General features: G+C 39.8%; 1 protein-coding gene across 1 annotated transcript in view; it reads left to right on the top strand.

Annotated features, from left to right (window-relative positions):
• The window catches only part of GOLGB1 (golgin B1), a 57,587-nt gene that overhangs the window by 17,602 nt on the left and 22,571 nt on the right, over nt 1-17,414 (top strand). Inside the window, exons 13-20 of the mRNA XM_019551341.1 lie at nt 2,662-2,753; nt 3,598-3,749; nt 8,587-8,740; nt 9,508-9,598; nt 11,950-12,080; nt 14,650-14,759; nt 16,078-16,246; nt 17,254-17,358. Coding sequence (XP_019406886.1) covers nt 2,662-2,753; nt 3,598-3,749; nt 8,587-8,740; nt 9,508-9,598; nt 11,950-12,080; nt 14,650-14,759; nt 16,078-16,246; nt 17,254-17,358 — 1,004 coding nt within the window. The remainder of the gene's footprint in view (nt 1-2,661; nt 2,754-3,597; nt 3,750-8,586; nt 8,741-9,507; nt 9,599-11,949; nt 12,081-14,649; nt 14,760-16,077; nt 16,247-17,253; nt 17,359-17,414) is intronic.

Genomic DNA, 17,414 nt, shown 5'->3' with positions numbered 1-17,414 from the left:
CAGTTGGCGTTTCCAGCATTGAAGCAAATTGTGCTGCTGTCTTCTGCAGTGGTGTAACTAGGGCAGGGCAAACCGGACATTAATCATAGGTACTGACTAGGCTGGAGGTGCCAGAATTGCTCCCGTGAGAGGCTTTGCCACAGCAAAAGGAGTCCTGCACTGCCTGGCTGTAGTCTGGCTGTAGGACCTAAGCAGTGCATTGCTGCACCAAGCAGTATACTGGGGAAGGAGGGTGAGTGCAGCAAATGGAATGGCACTCTTCTATCCCTCCTTTCCTTCTGGGAGCCTTTGCCAGACCAGACATAGTCCTGTGCCCTGTATATATCCGGGGTTGGGAAGGAGGGGGTAGAGGAGCAAATGGGCCACCAGAGGCAGCTGCCAGGGAGCCTGGCCATGGGCCTGCTGCTGCGTGAGTGGAGCTGATGCTGATACAGCATCAGCAGTAGCCTAGGAAGTTAGGTCTTCCCTTTCACTCACCCATGTATCCCTCCCCTCCCCATTTTAGTTGTTGGCATACCTCTGTGCTTGCTTTCCCTACCTGTCTCAGGTTCTCATCTTTCTGTGCCTCTGTTTTTTTGTGATATTGACAAGTCTCCTAGGAATAACTTTTAAGACCATTTATTTGTTTTTGGTACTCAACTCAGATTTATGCATAGACAGTATGTTTCTGACAGAACAGGGCTGAAAGTGTTGGCTGATACTTAATACTAATCTAAGAAGAGTCAGGGCCCTGTTACTTACACATTTTACGTGGCTACTGAGGAGTGCTTAACCCTGGATTGTCTACACATTGGGTGCTTTTACATGTGCTCTGGGGGTTGGTGGTGGCACTTTAATTGGAGCAGCTCCAAGAGTTGTTCTAATTAAAGCGACACTGAATTTCCTGTATCAATGTCCCCAGCCTTAAAAATGACGTTGTTGTTTGACAAGCTTTAGTTCAAGTGCCCCTGCTGCCGTTTTTAAGCGTGGAGATGCAGGAGACTGCTGAAGTGTGGCAATTGTCATGCCCCAGCGGACTCAGTTTAATAGAGTCTGCTCCAATGCACTGGAATTCCAGCACATTGGAACAACTTCTGCGCTTGTGTATAGGTGCCCATTAGTACCGGAAACCAGTTTTAAGAACACTTTAGGTGACTTAGTTATGCTACTCCAGGGCAGGTTTATCTTTGATCTGTGTTACCTAGCTCATGTTCCATTAATGTATGGCCACCCGCAAGAGATGAGCTGCTGAAGTTGCAATCCTCCCGTATCCCATGATGCAGTGTCCCTACCCCCACGCCCTGTTCTGTGTGGACAAACTTCTAACCTTGAATTCTACTGTGCAGGGCATGGTTCAGACACCAAGCCAACTTACCCTCCCACCTGTGGGGGTGTGACCTTCCCACCCCCATGAGTACAACAGCTTGCAGAGCACATTCCGGTCAGCCAGGTCTCAGGGTATGGACAGGCCTGGGAGTGGAGTCTAGGGAAGGTGGGAGGTAGGAGGTGGCTGATACAAGGTAGGGGGTCCAGATTGAGTCCCTATGAGCTGGGGCTTCTTTCCCAGGGAAGGGGCAGTACCTGCCCCCCCCCCCCCCCCCCCCCCCCCCGAGGGGCCCCCCCCAACCCCCCCACCCCCCCCCCCCCCCCGGAAGTGCCTTCCCTGACCACTCCTACCTCCCAGCCATCCCAGCTCGACCAGCATCCCCATGCACTAGTCACCTTCCTAATTTATTAAAAAGAGACCTTTAATTTACTTCCTCTTCATTTCTGTTTAAATTCCTTTTTTTTTAACTTTTCATTTTATCCTTTCGTGGCTGACTTCTTTCATTTCACCACCCTTCCATCACCTCCATTTCCTTTCCACCTTCATTTCATTACCCACCCCCATCCCATTGACTCTGCTTCCCAGCTTCATGTTCCAACCCCCTCAATGCATCTCTCACACACTCTACCTAGAGCAGGGATAGAAGCCTGTCACGATTTGCCTGCTCTCTAGTGGCAAGTCACAGCTGTGCCAGGTGCAGGACAGTCAGAGAAGGTTTTTAACCTTAAGGTGTGACTGCTCTAAACTTGAGCTAGCACTAACACTGATCAGCACTGGAGCAGCTCAGTACAAGATGTAACAAGGCCTTTAGGTTTGTAAGAAAATGAACTGTGTAACAGTGCTTTAAGAGTGGCGTGTCAAAATAACCTGGCTCAGGCTGGGATGTGCTTCTGACCTGACTCTTGCTTCTCTGTGCTGTGTGTAACCATCCTCCGATATCTGCCAATATCTATGCATTGTGGGCCAGATAAAATAGCTGGGTGGGTTGGAACTGGCCCACAGTCTATGGGTTATGCAACCAGTAGCAGCAACCTAACACCAACTGAACTATGTTCCTGTAGAAAGTATTGCATTAGACAGGAAATGCTTTAAGACCTCCTAGAAGTGAATTTCTGTTGATACCATGCATTTTACCCCATTCCATTCCATACCCAGTGCTTTGTGTCAGCATTTCAAACATTGACTGACTGCTTCTTAATACTCCTAAAATGAGTTAATTTTGGAAGGAGGTGCGCTGTATAAGCCATGTATTCCTTTCAACTAAAATGATTCCATGGTCTCAGTTTGGAGTTGGATTCTTCCTCCTGGTTTAACAAGTTATCAGGTAATAGAGACAATTCATTATGTTTTTGCAGAAGAGCTACAGGCTAAGTTGGAAGTCTATGAAGAACAGCAGCGAAAATTGCAGGCTGATCTTGAACAAGTCACAAAGAGGGCAGCCTCACAGGTTTACTATTTAAAGTTGATTTGTATTAATTCTTGGTTAGCTTGACAGTGCTAATGACCTTTGAGATAATATTACCTGAATCTTGAATTTAAGCAAAGGTTAATTTAGTAATATACAGAACTGGGAAAGCAGTAACAGTTCATTGTGCTAACAAGTTAAGTTTTGAAATGATTTTGTGCTATTTACTGAGCTCTTAGGTATGCACCAAATGCATGTTATTCTGAATAATGTGATGTTCATTTTGTTTCAAATGACTCAAGATAAACAGAATGATGCTGTTGTTTTACATGCAGATATCCACTAGTAACACACTGAGTCCTATCACAAATTCAGGTGTTATGTGAGGCATTTTAGAAATGTCTGCCAAGTCCTTGAAATGCATGGATTCTATGCATACATGCTGATACCTGTTTGATACTAGCAGCAGAGCCAGTTGAAGGGGAAAAAAAGATATTTTACAAGAAATATTAAAAATAACTCCAATTTTTGTTCCATATATTTTTGTAACAGGTCCCCCCCAGTTTCATTTTGATGGCAGGAAGAAATGTTTTTACTTTTTCTCATTTGGGAGTAAAATGGGGGAGCATGAATATTTGGCCAAGAAGGCATTTTTGTATGAAAAATCTCTTCAGGTAAAATAACTTCAGCCAAAACTAGCCGTTTTCAAATTTGTTTTAGGCAATTAAGCTATCTGCTAAGATAGTCTTCAGGCATCTTCAGTGGATTTATTTTTCTTTCATAAAGCTGTAAGTAAGCACAGCTGTGGAAGTTTTCTTTTGGAATGGATAACAAACACGTTTACATATTTTGCTTAATTAAAATTTCATTTCAACTTCTCTCGTAGGCCAGTGAATCAGGCAGCGTGGATGAGTTACAGAGTCAGCTTTTGGAATGGCAGGAGATTGTACCAGAATCAGAGGAAGCACATGACCAAGTCAGAGAAGAGAAATCTGCCATAGCTCTCAGAATGGCACAGATTGAAGAGGAGAGAGAAGGTGAATTAATATATTTAAGAATCTAGGTCAATTATGTTAACCTAGGAAGTATGGCTAATTTGCTCTGTCTGCTGCATTTCAAACAAAATTGATGTCTTTCTGTCATGTCTCTTTCTTCTGTAGTCATGTAAGATTTATAGAAGCAGAGAAGTTAGCAGAGTCCAATTGTTATTCACAATTTGTATTTTGGTTTCTTTCTTTAAATTGGTCTGCTTCATACATTTATCCTTCATCCTTTTTATTGGTAGTGTTCTATTCTCTTGTTTTTTTGCCATTTGCGCTGCTTATCTTCAAGATCATTAATTAGATTTCTTTCAAAAGCATACCATCTGAAGTTGAATGATCAATGATAAAAATAATTATTCAGCATGTTGGCTGCTTTCCTTGAGCCAGAGAAGGTGTGAGGAGCTATTGGATTGGTTATGGTGATGAGATAAACAAACCTGAGATTTAATGTTATTAACCAGAAAGCTATTTAAAGACTTGTGAAATAAGCTGATAAATGTGCCACTGGTACAGAGCAGGTGAACTGGCAGTGATTTGAAATTTAGATTAGAACTTCAGATAATATAGTAGAATCTCAGGTAATCTGAGATTTTATGCAGATTCCTAAATTTGTAGTTCAGTTATTTCCAGTTGGTACTGTTTAAAAAAATGAGTCTCAATTGTTAAAAATAATTTTCCAGTTGAGTCTCAGTTCTCTGCTGCATATTATCGTATTTTACCTACTTTCCCCTTCGAACCTGCATGTAGCTTATAGGCACAAAGAAGAATGTATACCACGTACAGGTAAAATTAGCTCAGGCAATTAGTTTTCACAGCCTTTTGGTCTTCTGGAGATTTTAATTTTTTGGGGACTCGATTGTTTAAAGTTCATTCTGTAAGTACCTAGATGCTTAAAAGAGTCCTTTTTTTCTTTGTGAAGGATTGATGCATGTAATTTTCTGGGCCTTGAAAAAAGAGTAACCCCCTTAATTTCAAGTAGTTTTTATTTCACCTGTGTTATCTATAGATCCATATGCAGTAATACTAACAGTTGTAAACCTTCTTTGTTGTCCAGCGAGTTTTTAATTTTGCATTTTTTCCCTTGGGATAAGCATGACCTTTTCTGTTTCTTTTTTTCTCCCTGCTGTTACACCTGATGAGCATTCAGCGTCCCTTCCCCCTCCACTCCTGCCCTACACTGTGATTTGGTCAGCCACTGAGAACTTAGTTTCCCATCAGTTTTGTGCATGCAGGTTGCTGCAGCCATGTTGGCTTGTAATGTACTGTTACTGTTTTCCTCCATGCTGTTTTCTTGGGAGGAAATCACCAGCAGTACATTTTCAGAGCTGCTTTTGGCAATATGTGGGTTTTTTTGTAATACATGTAACAAATGCTGATTTTTAACTTGATTTTTTTTCCCTTTGCAATGCCTGTTTCTTCATTTATATTAACAGAATTATCTTTCTTCATTCTTCGTATTTCTAGATGACTCCATATTTGTTTTGTAAACTCATTTTGAGGAAGGCTGTACAACTTGCAATTAGTTATAATGTGCAAAGCTAAGAACCAAATTCTGCCCTTCAAATTTTTTTTTCTTTTTTTAAGAATACTTTAAAAATTTCGAAAGGGACTAGGTTGGTTTCAGTGGAAAAAAATAAACATTCTCATCACCAAAAGACAGAACTTGGAATAAACATTTACTGAATAAGGGTGTATATAGTATAGCCTCATGAATCCAGCATGCTTGGGATCAAGCACCTGCCAGAAATGTGAAAATTCTGGATTTTTGAAACTGGAGCAGCACCTGGTCCAGGGGGAAGGGGAGGAGCAGCGACTAGTCTTAGAGCAGTGGCCACACGCAGAGCAGCAGCACAGGGTGGTGGATGGTGGTGGCAGCCGCTGCATGTAAGCTTCTTCCTCCGTTGCTCTGGAACTGGCCACCACTGCTCCCCAGTGGAGTGTAGTTTTAAAAAGTGCCGGATTTTCGATAATTCTGGATTTTTGATATCTGTATTTATGAGGTTATACTGTATTTAAGTAGTAGCTGTCTTTAAATATATCACTGCATTAGTAACAACAGTCATAAACTGGTGAAAATGAAGGTTTTCACTGACAGTTGCCATTTTATACTCTAGTCCTGCAGTTAGTTGCATTAGCATGCATCCGTGTCCCTAAATGGATTGCAAGACTGTATGAGCATAGCCACGCTACTGAATACATTTGTGGTCCATTATGTTACTTGCTTTCAATATACTACTTCCCTGTGAGCACTTGATGCAAGCAACTACATTAACAGAATTAGCTGTGTGTTAAAGACAGTGTCTAAGAGGAAAGTAATGCTGGAGTGTATTGATTTTTTTTCTGTCAGAAATAACTGCAAATCAGAATGTGTCCAAGTTATAAATTGACCCTATACATTTAGAAAAAAAATGTTGATTGGTAACCATCTTTAAAATAAGTTGTTACATTTCTAGTAATTTTAGTCAATACAATTATAGAACTTGCCTGTAGAAGTCTCCTATTTCAATATGCTCTAATGGAGAGAGTAGTTTCCCCATTAGTATTATCACTTATAAAAGAATAAGATATTTTTTGTCATCAAAATATTGACCTAAGGGTTTCTTGTTGTATTATTTCTTATTGTGTTTCTTACTGTATTTAAAAGGAAACTGTAAAATTGTAATTTAAAAAAATTTAGACTTCTTAAAGGAAAAAAATCAAGACCATATTCTCATCTATCCTAAATAGCCTCTCTCATTTGAAAACTTCTGGAGGAAAGTGTATCTCAGTGTCAGGAATAGGGCTGTCAACCTAAGTATTTGTTTAGTGACAGTCTGCAAGCTTTTTACTGACAGTTAATATTTTTTATTGATGCATGATATTACAGATGTGTTATACAAAATATAAATGCAACTCTTCTGCCATGTCCTACCCTGCTGCCAGTTAGAAGGGCTGGGATTAAATTTATAGGTTTAATATTAACCATAGGAAAAAAGTGAAAAAACAAAACACAAAAAAAGCTTGGAGGTCAGTAAATAGTTGCTAGGAAAAAAAATCCTTGGGTTGGTAACCTTGCTTGACTGCAGCAATGGATTTAGTCTGTGTGGCCCCCTATTCATCCCCACACTCTGCTCCTAACTGCACCCTGTACCATGCTGGCCTTCCAGCCCTTTCAGCCCACTCCCAGCTTTACCTTTTCCAGCACTACTCCCTCCCTTCAAGCTCAGATGCTCAAAGAAGCACATCTTTGACTCGGCAGTATTACAGGCAGCCTGGGATGCAGCAGCAGCACCTGGCTGAGAGAGTGCTTTCTGCAGGGTGCAGGACTTGGTGGTGGCTCTGCTGTGCTCTGTCTGTTAGATCGTCATTAAGCTGCAGCTGCTTAAGTGTTTTTTACTGATGGCTAAAGTTTTTTTTCGAATGGATTTTACTAAGCCATTTTTAGGCTGATTTCTTACTGACATTCATTAAGCTTACTGATAGGTGGCAACCCGAATTTACGATTATTTTTACAGAAACGTTTGCATTATATTTTTTTAATAAAGCTCTTGTAGAAACCATATTTATAAGTAAAAACAAATGAGGATTTTCTGTTCCTTTAGTCAGAGCAACATTGATAAAAAAATCTTAAAAAAAATATGAATTTTACTTTAGTAGTGTCCCATTTAAAATGCACTTTAAAAGTAATTTAAATGTATGTAATGAAAAAAACACAGAGATTGGAATCTCTTTTTATTATGTAGTTTGCCATTAGTTCTTAATGTTAACAAAAAGAATTCCTGTTTCCATCTTAAATGTGACAGTTGTTAGCCTTATGGGGTATCAAGCCAAAATCATTCCTCTGCAATTTGGGTTAAGTTAGTGGAATCCTTGGATGAATAAATCTTGCCTAGTGTTACAGCAGGAATGAATTTGATCCATTTCTTAAATTCACACATTAGTGAGGCAAGTCCTTCTATGGAACATATGCATCATGAAGAGTAAAAACCCTGAACTGGATTAATTTATCAAAGTGAGGATTCAATCTGAGAAGAGCTTATGGCCTCGATGATTAAAATATGGAGCCACCTTTTATATTCATTTCTTCATGCTGGCTTTTCTATTTTGTATGCTTTGCATGAAACATATATTCCCTAGCCTATCCCACAAACGTGTTTTGTCATATCAAAAAACAGGTGGGAAATACTTAAAATGGAAGATCATTTCTAACAAAGGGCAGGATGCTTATTTAAGCTTTCATATTCTGAATGTATTCATTGTGTGTTATTTACAAGTAGTTCTATATTTGTCTCACTAAAAATCATATAATTAACATCTGATAAGATGGTTTGATGCCAGTTTGCAGTGTAGTACATGCTTGTGACTTCCTCAAATTATCTGGCATTGTAACTCATGCTAAAATTAAAGATTCAAGTGGGACTCATCATTTCCATTAAAATGCATGCGATTGTTCAGCTGTATAAAATACAGCAGTCTCAGCTGATGTCTTTATCATACCAACTAGCTGTGTTTTAACCTAGTAAATTGAACTGGGGTGTAATTTGGCAATTTAATTGGCTGGATTTTTGTTTTGGTGTCAAAATGCAACCTTATTCCCCCCTCCCCCCTTTATATTCAATCTTTCTATAATTCTGCTGAAGAAGTAAAATCACAATTTGCTTCTACTTGAAGAATAATATAAAATTATTCTTGCATTCTACATAGCGTTACTGGGGGGAAATCACAACATGAATGCTATGGATCGCCCCTATAATCTCTTTTCTGTCATTCATAGAGATTTCAGTCTGTCACTGATCTCTTTGTATCTCATATATGTCTGATGTATAAATGCGATTGCTTTCCTGTGGCACAAAACTGATTGAGGATGACTGGTTCTTTCCTGGCTGCTCTGATCCAGCCATAGTCTCAGGGCAGCAGGAGCTGGAGGAGGAACTGACCACAGGTCAAGGAATTGGCAGGCTGCAACAATCAAGAAGGAAGAACAACCAAGCCAGCAGGAAACTTCAGGTGAGTTGTTAGAACAAAGCAATCCACTTATTTTTACTCTGTTTTAATAATCAGAGACATGGGAATTTCTATTACTTACATGATGTCAAGTACATGTATGGTGCCTGACACATGAATAGGAAGTTTAGGTCTATGCCTGATGGGGCTGAGAAAGTTTGAAGAATAAGGCAGACAGATGAGAGTTTAGAGTTAATTAAGACAATGATGCATATATCTTTACAGGGTATAGCTTATGATGTGGCTATAGATGATTATATAGTATGTCTCCTCTTTGGTTAGGGCATTTACATGGATTATATTTTTTTTTAATTTGAAGAAATTTCTCTGTGGGGATGACTTCCAAGCTTGAAGTTATGCATGGGCTTGATGAAGTGAGACTTAGGCATACCTTTCATCTTAGGCATACCTTTTACTTAATAGGCTTTTTTGTCGGTGAGATGGTATGGGACAATCTCTGAGGAGCATCACTTCTTCATTCTTCACATATTTGTTTACCTGGTTGATGTCCCTAATTCTATAACTATATTTAGGGAGAAAGAGTCTGCACATCTATAAGAAATAGCAGCATCAATCTTGCATTCATATTTTACAGAAAGAATGTTTCTTTTTTTTTAATAAGCTCTGATATCTCAGGATTCGATTCAATAAATCTGCCTTACAGTAATGTTTATCATATAGGTTTAATTGAAACTGCTCTGGCAATTGAATATGTATTTTATGTTAGTTTCTCCCTTTTTATTAATACTGTTTTCATGTCTTCTGCTTAGGAAGAATACAGCTTTGATGGGAAACAATGCTTTCAAGAACTGAATGTCACCTTGGATGGCACTGATTCAGCTGAAGGAGAGAACATGGGAGGTTGGTGGCCAGAGTACACTTCACCTAATGCAGGTGTGATAACCACTAGACAGTTTATTAAAGCATGCACAACATCTGTATTTTGTGTTTATTTTCATTTTCAAATTGAACTAACAATCCCATTTTGTGGTATATTCTAATCTCTGTTGAATTTTTTTTTTGGCTTGCATTTTTTTCTGTTTCATTTTGGAATATGTGCGTGCTGAATGAACTGCCTAGTTTCGGTTCAGAACTAGAACACAAACATGGTTTAACATCTGGGATTCTAGCAGTGCTTGTCTGAATGAAAACGTACTGTTCTAAGGTTATATACTTTTTTCAGTTGATAGATTGTTCTTGTGTAAGTGGCTCCACTCTATAATGTTGTTTTCCAACCAAACCATTATATTCCATCTTTGTTTTATTTAGTTATAAGATTATTGTTCATGTATATTATCTCTCTCCCTGGATAAGATATTTTATGTCTGTGATGGATATAATTATATCTTATTACCTCTTGTTAGAAAAATACGTACATTCTAAGTGTCCCTGTAGATAAAACAAACAAACAAAAAACTACTTTTCCTGGGGTTTCTTAGTGCTGATTCCAGGGGTCTGCTATGAAGTAAATATATGGCTAGGTCTTGTTTGGTATAAACATTAAATTCACCTTTTTTATTCTGTAACTACCTCCAAACAGTAATTTAGACTGGGTTAATATTGATTAACCAAAGTGAATTTACAGCTACTGTGTGTACATTTATATTCAGCCCCCAAAGCAATAGCTTTTCAATATTTACATACACAAGGCATTTGGTTTCTAAGATGTTTTTAAATAGAGCTGTTGTGTTTTTATTTTCCTGATTAAGCTTTAAATGAAAATCCAAGCTTGGGTTAGAAGCTTGCAAGGCTGTGAGATCGGGACTAGGATTTCAAATAGATGTTCACAGTTCTAAAAATACTGGGTGTTACTGCTTTAATACTAGATACTGGTTTAAGCTGGAGTCATGTAAGTACAAACGTGCATAGTAATTGTTGCCACACACAAATGTTGAGCAGATAATTTGGTTGGGCTGTGAAATGTTCTCTGTAATAAGCCCAGTTTGTAGCTGCTCTCTCCATCTCAAAATATTCCATAGGTATATTGTGTTAAAAGGGGAAGAGAAAGAACCTTTATTTTAATTTGTTCCTCCAAATTACAGTTATCTGAACCAATTGTAGTATAATCGTCGGTTCAGAGTTTTGTCCTTTTGGCCAGACGATACGTTTAAGAAAGCTTCTGAATTTTCACATGGAACTCTGAGGTGGTGGACAGATCAAACTTTCATCCTTCAAGGGGAAGGAGGATTGCTCTTGCAGAGCATGTGTTAGCTCTTAAGGATGTAACTGTTATGTCTGTACACTCCTAAAGGTGTGTCACCTGCTTTTAACCTTGAATAAAACTGGTTAATGATGCAGAGGTCTTGCTATGCTTACACTATAGGATAGGGGTGCTCAACTTCCAACCTGCAAGCCAACTCTGGGCCACAGAGCCATTGCATCTAGCCTGTGGGGCTCCCCATGGGTCAGGAAATTTTGTAGTACGGGAGTAGTGGCAGTTAATAAGGCTAACCTCCCCCTGCCAAATTCCCAAACCCCAAGCCCCGCATGGTGAATTGGAGCTGGTCTTCCTCTCTCTCTTTCCTCTTTGGGGCCAGGCTATGCTCCCTTCCTCCTCCTCTTCCTCCTGCTGCTAGATTGGGGCCAGGCCATGCTCCCTCCCCTTGCAGATAGATCGGGGCTGGTCCCAGATGGGACCTGGGTCGAGCCCTCTGCCCTACCCATGGCGCCGAGTTGCCCCCTCCCCTTTCACGCAGCTGTGCCTGCCTCGGGTGACAGATCAGGCCCACTGGCTGGTGGACTGCCCATCAGTTCCACCGTCAAAAAGGTTGAGCACTACTGTTATAGGATAATGGGTCCAACCTTTCTGGTGGTTATGTCCCACACCCTTCCTGAGCGTTAATCTGATCCTGTTCCCCTACCCTGCTGCTCTGTTTCTGTTCCCTGCCATGCACTCCCTATCTGCTAGTGTGCTGTCTGTTCCCTCCCTGATCTGCCGCTTGCCACACACAGACTGTCCATGCCATTCATGTAGCAAAAAATAGCCATATTTGCTATATAGGTACATGCAGATGTAACAGTTATATCCAGATATTCAGAAGTGCAGAGAAACAGTTCCCAGATAATTTCACTGGGCACTGAGGTGGTTAACACCTTTGACGATCAGATCAACAGAACTGTAGGCAGTTTGTACATTTTAATAGATATCTTTTATTTGAAGGACATTTTAGAGACTGTTCTTGAAAACAGAATTTTTCACTTTGAATAAGTAGGTTTACGGACAGTAGTTGAAGAGTTGGAATTGGAACGAAATCAACTGCAGGAACAAATACTGTTCCTAGAGGAACGTTGTCAGGACTTGGAAGACAGATTGCAGCTGCAAGAAAGAATGGAGGGGCTTCAGGTGAGTTTTTATATTGTGTCAGAACTGAAGATGATGTGGGAAGAGTAAGTGAGCTTTCCATTCCTAATCTGTTCTCTTGTAAAGCAAATATACAAATAAAAGAATCTACAGTCTTTCTGTGTTTTAAAAATTTGACAGAGTAATGTTACAATAGAATATGCCTATTCACACTTTTGTTATATACAGCAAAAGCTCTGTTATCTGGCACCCATGGGGATTAAGGGGTGCCAGATAACCAAATATGCCGATTACCTGAGAGGCGTCTTTGCCTACCTCTTGCCTCGTCAGTGTGCTGGGGGACAAGCACAGCACCGCCCCTTCCCTGTCCATCCTAGAGAGAACAATCCCTTCCAGTCGCATTGGATTACATGTAAACCTTATTAATATAAAAATAAATTTGCCGTGGTCCGAAGTGGGACTCTGCGAAACTGGAAGTGGGACTTCCGGTTTTGCTTTTGCCATGTTGACCAACATGCCAGTTAATGAAGTGCCGGATAACACAGCTTTTACTGTACCTCTATTATCTTTTGTTACGCTGTACAGTGCAAGATAGCACCCAGTTTGCTAACCAGTAGAAACACTTATGCAAAATCTGTGAAATAGTTTTGGAAATAGGTTCCTTATCAGAACTTTTCTTTGAAACTTGCATGGCAGCAACATGCTGAAAGATGACATCACTTGTGTCACCAACTGTGGTGCCTGTTAAGATACCAAGAGCTTCATTTTTTTGTCACTGAACAAAGTATATCTTTATTTAGTTGAGTAGAATTATTTCTGCTTTACACTGTGAATGAGAAATCAGGCAGATAGGATTAATAACACTTCTAATATACACTGGTCATAATTTTATTTCCTGAAGGAGGTTGGATAATGTTTTGTGGTAAGAGATGTAAAAAGGCAATAAAAATGAAGTTATTAAAATAAGATTTAATAAGGGGAGGGACATTTATGTAAATGGAGAAGAGATTTTTTCATACAGGACTTACAAAAATAATAGAGCAATTCCTTACACACTTGTGGGAGTTTGCAAACAGGGGTTATACCTAGATTAAGATTTCAGCAACTCGCATGTTACTGTTAAGCTAGAAACAAAAGTAAAACTGTAGCTTCATTTCAAGAAAAAACTGAAACTCCCATAGACGAGTGAAACAGGTTTTCACCTGTAAATCTTTTTTTTTTATACGGTCAAAGTGGGCACATCTACATGTTCCTTAAAGCACTTTTGCTAACGTGCATTAAATTTAGTACCTCCATTGTGAGGTACTAGAAAAAGGCTCATTAGCCTATTTTGCACATTAGCGAAAGCACATGATTTTTTGTGATGCTTTGTTGTGCATGAAAATAGGCTAATACATAGCAAAGTGCACATGTAGATGTGCCCACTTTGTAGCAGTTTTTTTTTAATATCAGTAAATGTTCTGTCAGTGGTGTAAGCAGTAATAACCACTGATAACCATTGATCCTTTGTGATGTGAAAGAAATAAATATTTTTACCTGATAATGATGGCACTAAGAAAACTCACAAAATGAATGAAAAACATCAACTGGAACAATGCATCTAAAAATTCTGATTGTGGTTGTTTTAAAGAGTTATTTCAAAATGTTGCCTGGTCTATAAGATGCTTGTCTTGACAATTTTTTGTTTTATATTAGCAAAATCATGCGGTTGACTGGTCACTAAAACTTAGTCTGGCTCTGTATTCAGTCTACTAAAAGATATACACTTAAAAAAAAAAAAGTATACAAGTACTGTTCTTTTCTAAGTCAAGTTGTTATTTCAAGGGACAGACAACCTTGAGTTTGTGTTTGAGGATTTTGTAACAAAGCCTTTCAATACAGGTAACATTTGATGTAGAGGAAGAAGGGCAGTCATTCAGGGCTGTACAGGTGTGTTTTGACTCCTCCAAAATGCTAGCATTTTTTTTGTAGAGGTGACAGATTTGCCATTGTTGTTTGTCCTACCTGCTATTGATGATGATCTGTGTGTTCTGCTTTTGGTTTCTGCTGGATTTTTTGCGGGTTTTTTTTGTGAATTGTTGCAGTGAAGCTGGCTAGAATAACAGGTTTATGCTGTGAAAGAAACTCACTGTGTCAATGGAGCTTGCTTTATATTTCTTTTCATATACTTTTCACTGCATGTTGTTGGATGGCTTTGACCGGAAGGAAAAAAAAAGCAGATAAACCTATTAGAATTGGTTAATATTCCCAAGCAAGTATGGGAAAGCATTTTAAAGTATGAGCCCTCCAGCATTTTCCCTCGTAAGAAAAGTAAGCTGCTTTCACACAGTCCAAGTGTGTGTGGTGCTGTCACTGTCTGTACAGTCCTTGGATTATCTCTGAGTTTCTTGTAGTAATGGACTTGCTAAGGGAAAAACTGTCAAAGCTTGGTTATTGCTGCTGTCTGAAACAAATATTTCACACTTACATTTTATATTATAGTAGTAATGGGCTAGAACAATATAGCTGAACAGCACATAGGATATGAAACCTGAAGGAGAAGAAACCTGGAAGATAGCACTGTTCTGAATGTTTATGAGCTATAATCATGTTCATCATGGTTTTGTTACAGAATGAAAATGAACGTTTGCAGACCCAGCTCACTCAGTTACGCAGCCAGCAAACGCGAGATGCAGAAAAGCACCAAGGTCTCATTTCCAATTTGAATGAACAGCTCAAAGGGTAAATTTAAATTTACTAAAGTCAGGCAGGACCAGCTGCAATTACATATTTGTCTTTGCAAGTATAAATTTGATGCATGCAATTAGCCATAAAGAATAATATCTATTAAAAAAGCTGGGAAACAAGAGTTTCGAGCTTCACTGCAGTAGTGTAGTCAGATCATTTTTTGGGTTAGGGAGTTTTTCTGGAACATGTAGAGGCGGTGAATTCATAGGATTGTGGCGAGAAATTACAGGTACATTGGCTTTAAATACTGATACTGGGGAATAAATTACTGTGTTTTCCAAGTACTTCCCTTCAAATGAAATATGAGTATTTGAAATCTAAATATTAGAGGTGCACTGATACACCATTCCCATATTGGATTGGCACCGATATAAGGAAAATTGACAGCATTGGCAATCAGCTTTTTCTGGCTGACGTGGCCAATTAATGTAGCACAGCATGCAGGTGGTCAGGAGCGCAGCCCAGTAGTGTGGAGAGCATCTGGGTCCAGCTGGTAAGTCTGTTGTGAGGGAAGGGGCATGAGGGGGCAGATCAGGGCCCCTGTAGTGAGGGAGGGTGTAGTGAGGGACTGGGGCAGGCACTGCGCAGCTGGGGGAGGGTGGGGGAGGGAAGGTGAGACAGAGCCATGAGCAGCTCATCCAGGGGGTGTGAGGAAGGGGTGGTGGCTCCTGCTGCTACACTCACCTTAAGAGGACATGGAGGTGTGTGTCCCCTGGATCAGCTTTCAGATTGAGGGTGGGCTGCTGTTGGGACTGTGGGTGGTGCCAGGTTCTTCCCGGTGGGGAGAGGTAGGGCCTGAGCTGCACTTGGCAGGTGCTGCTGGGAGAGGGGGGCTACGACAAATTTTGGGGTGGGTGTAGACCCCTCCTAGCACTGCCGCTGGCCACCCTGACCAGAGCCTTGGCACAGCCCGCCGCTGGGAAGAGATTAGTGTCACCTCTGGCCCCAGCCCACAGTGGCAGCTTGCCCTTGCTCCGCATGCATATCTGGGGGCTCACGCACCCATGCCTTACCGGACTTCATGCAGCGATGGGAGCTGTGCCCTCCCAGACAGGCTGCTCGCAGCTTCATCCTGCACCTTGCCCCAGCTGTGCAGCCTCTGCCCTACTCCCTCCCTCACTGGGGGAGCCTTGATCTGCTTCCCCTCCCCCACAACAGATTTAAGATCCGGACACTGCTCTTCAAGCTGCCCAGTTGCATATTAGCAATCAGGTTGGTGTAGGCTGATATGGCTTGATAAAAATCAGTCCTTGGTATCAGCCCAAAAAATCTCTGTTGGTGCACCTCCACTAAATGTGTGTTTTCTTGCTAGACTAAGTGATAAAAACAACTTCCTTGAAACTTCACTTGTGGAGAAGGAGCAAAAGCTGTTGAGTACAAATGAAAAAGTAGAAGAAATTGAAACTTTGAAGAGGACACTTCAAGACAAAGATCTTCTTAATAAGGAACTTAGTGAGAAGTTTGGGCAAATTGAACTGAAGGTAAGTGGTAGCAAACAGAATTATCTTTGGGGAGAAGTCATTTTAAATGCTTTCACAATCTAATGTTGTAATATTTTACAGTAGTCTTGAAAAGAGTGAATAAGGAATAATAAGTGAAAGGAGCTATAATCCTTTTGCTGTTTGATAACAGTTGCATATATGTTTTGGTTTTGGGGTTGTTTTAAATGGTTTACAATTCTAAGTAAATGTTAGTACTTGTAAAAGGTACTAAAAGTACAATACTGGCAAATAAAATCTTCTTACCCATATTTGCTGTGTCACCAAAATCTGTGCAGCAAGCTTCCTTGACCATGATTTCAATGTACTCAGCTCTTCGGAAGGATACGTTAAAGAGAAGAGTTCTTTGGTCTCTATACCTCTTCAGTCTTTGGTGTCTCTGCTGAAACTGCCAAGGAAGGGAGCCAATAGTAATTTGGGCATCAATCCAAGAGGTGCTGGATCGAGGCTTGTCAATTAATCCACAAGTCATTGAATGATAATGGTTTAGAAGCACTGTTAATCTCAGTGAAATTAAAATTGCGGCCCTAGAAGAGGAAACGCTTCTTACTAATTAATCATTGTTATCTCATCACTGAGCCACCTAATCACATTTTATTTTAAATTCTTTTTGAATAATTTTTGTTTTGTCATCTCTTGGAGAATATGTAAACAGCTGTTAGCAATTATATCTGTTACATGGTGTGTAAGATTTTTGGGTATTAACCTTAATTTTTGTTCATAATTTAATAAGATTATTTTCTCTTTGAAGCATTTTACCTTTCAATTGAATGTGTGAATCTTCACTTCTTGTGCCGAACCTTTGCGTGGAATTATTATATAGTCATTATGTTTTACCAGTAATGCCTAGATTTCAGTGGTTAGTGTGAATCCACACGTACTATGGATTCAATGCCAATCTAAGTTTATAAATTACAGTGATGTAATAATATATTGGCATTATATTTTTTGTGTAACTTCACACGTAATATTATTTTTTCTATTTTAAGCTTGATGAAGCCTTAAAGAAATGCAGTACATATGAAGTGGAATGTACTGACCAGAAGATCGCTATCAATGATCTAACAGAAAAAGTTGCTACATTTAAAGAAAAGGTAACTCACTGAAGTTATGTGAAGTGGGAAAAATGTACTTAGTTTGGTTTGATCCA

Source organism: Crocodylus porosus, unplaced genomic scaffold, assembly GCF_001723895.1.
Source record: "Crocodylus porosus isolate Cpor-Errol unplaced genomic scaffold, CroPor_comp1, whole genome shotgun sequence".
Lineage (NCBI taxonomy): Eukaryota > Metazoa > Chordata > Crocodylia > Crocodylidae > Crocodylus > Crocodylus porosus.
The sequence above is the reverse complement of the archived record's forward strand: the minus strand, read 5'-3'. Positions and strand labels throughout refer to the sequence as shown.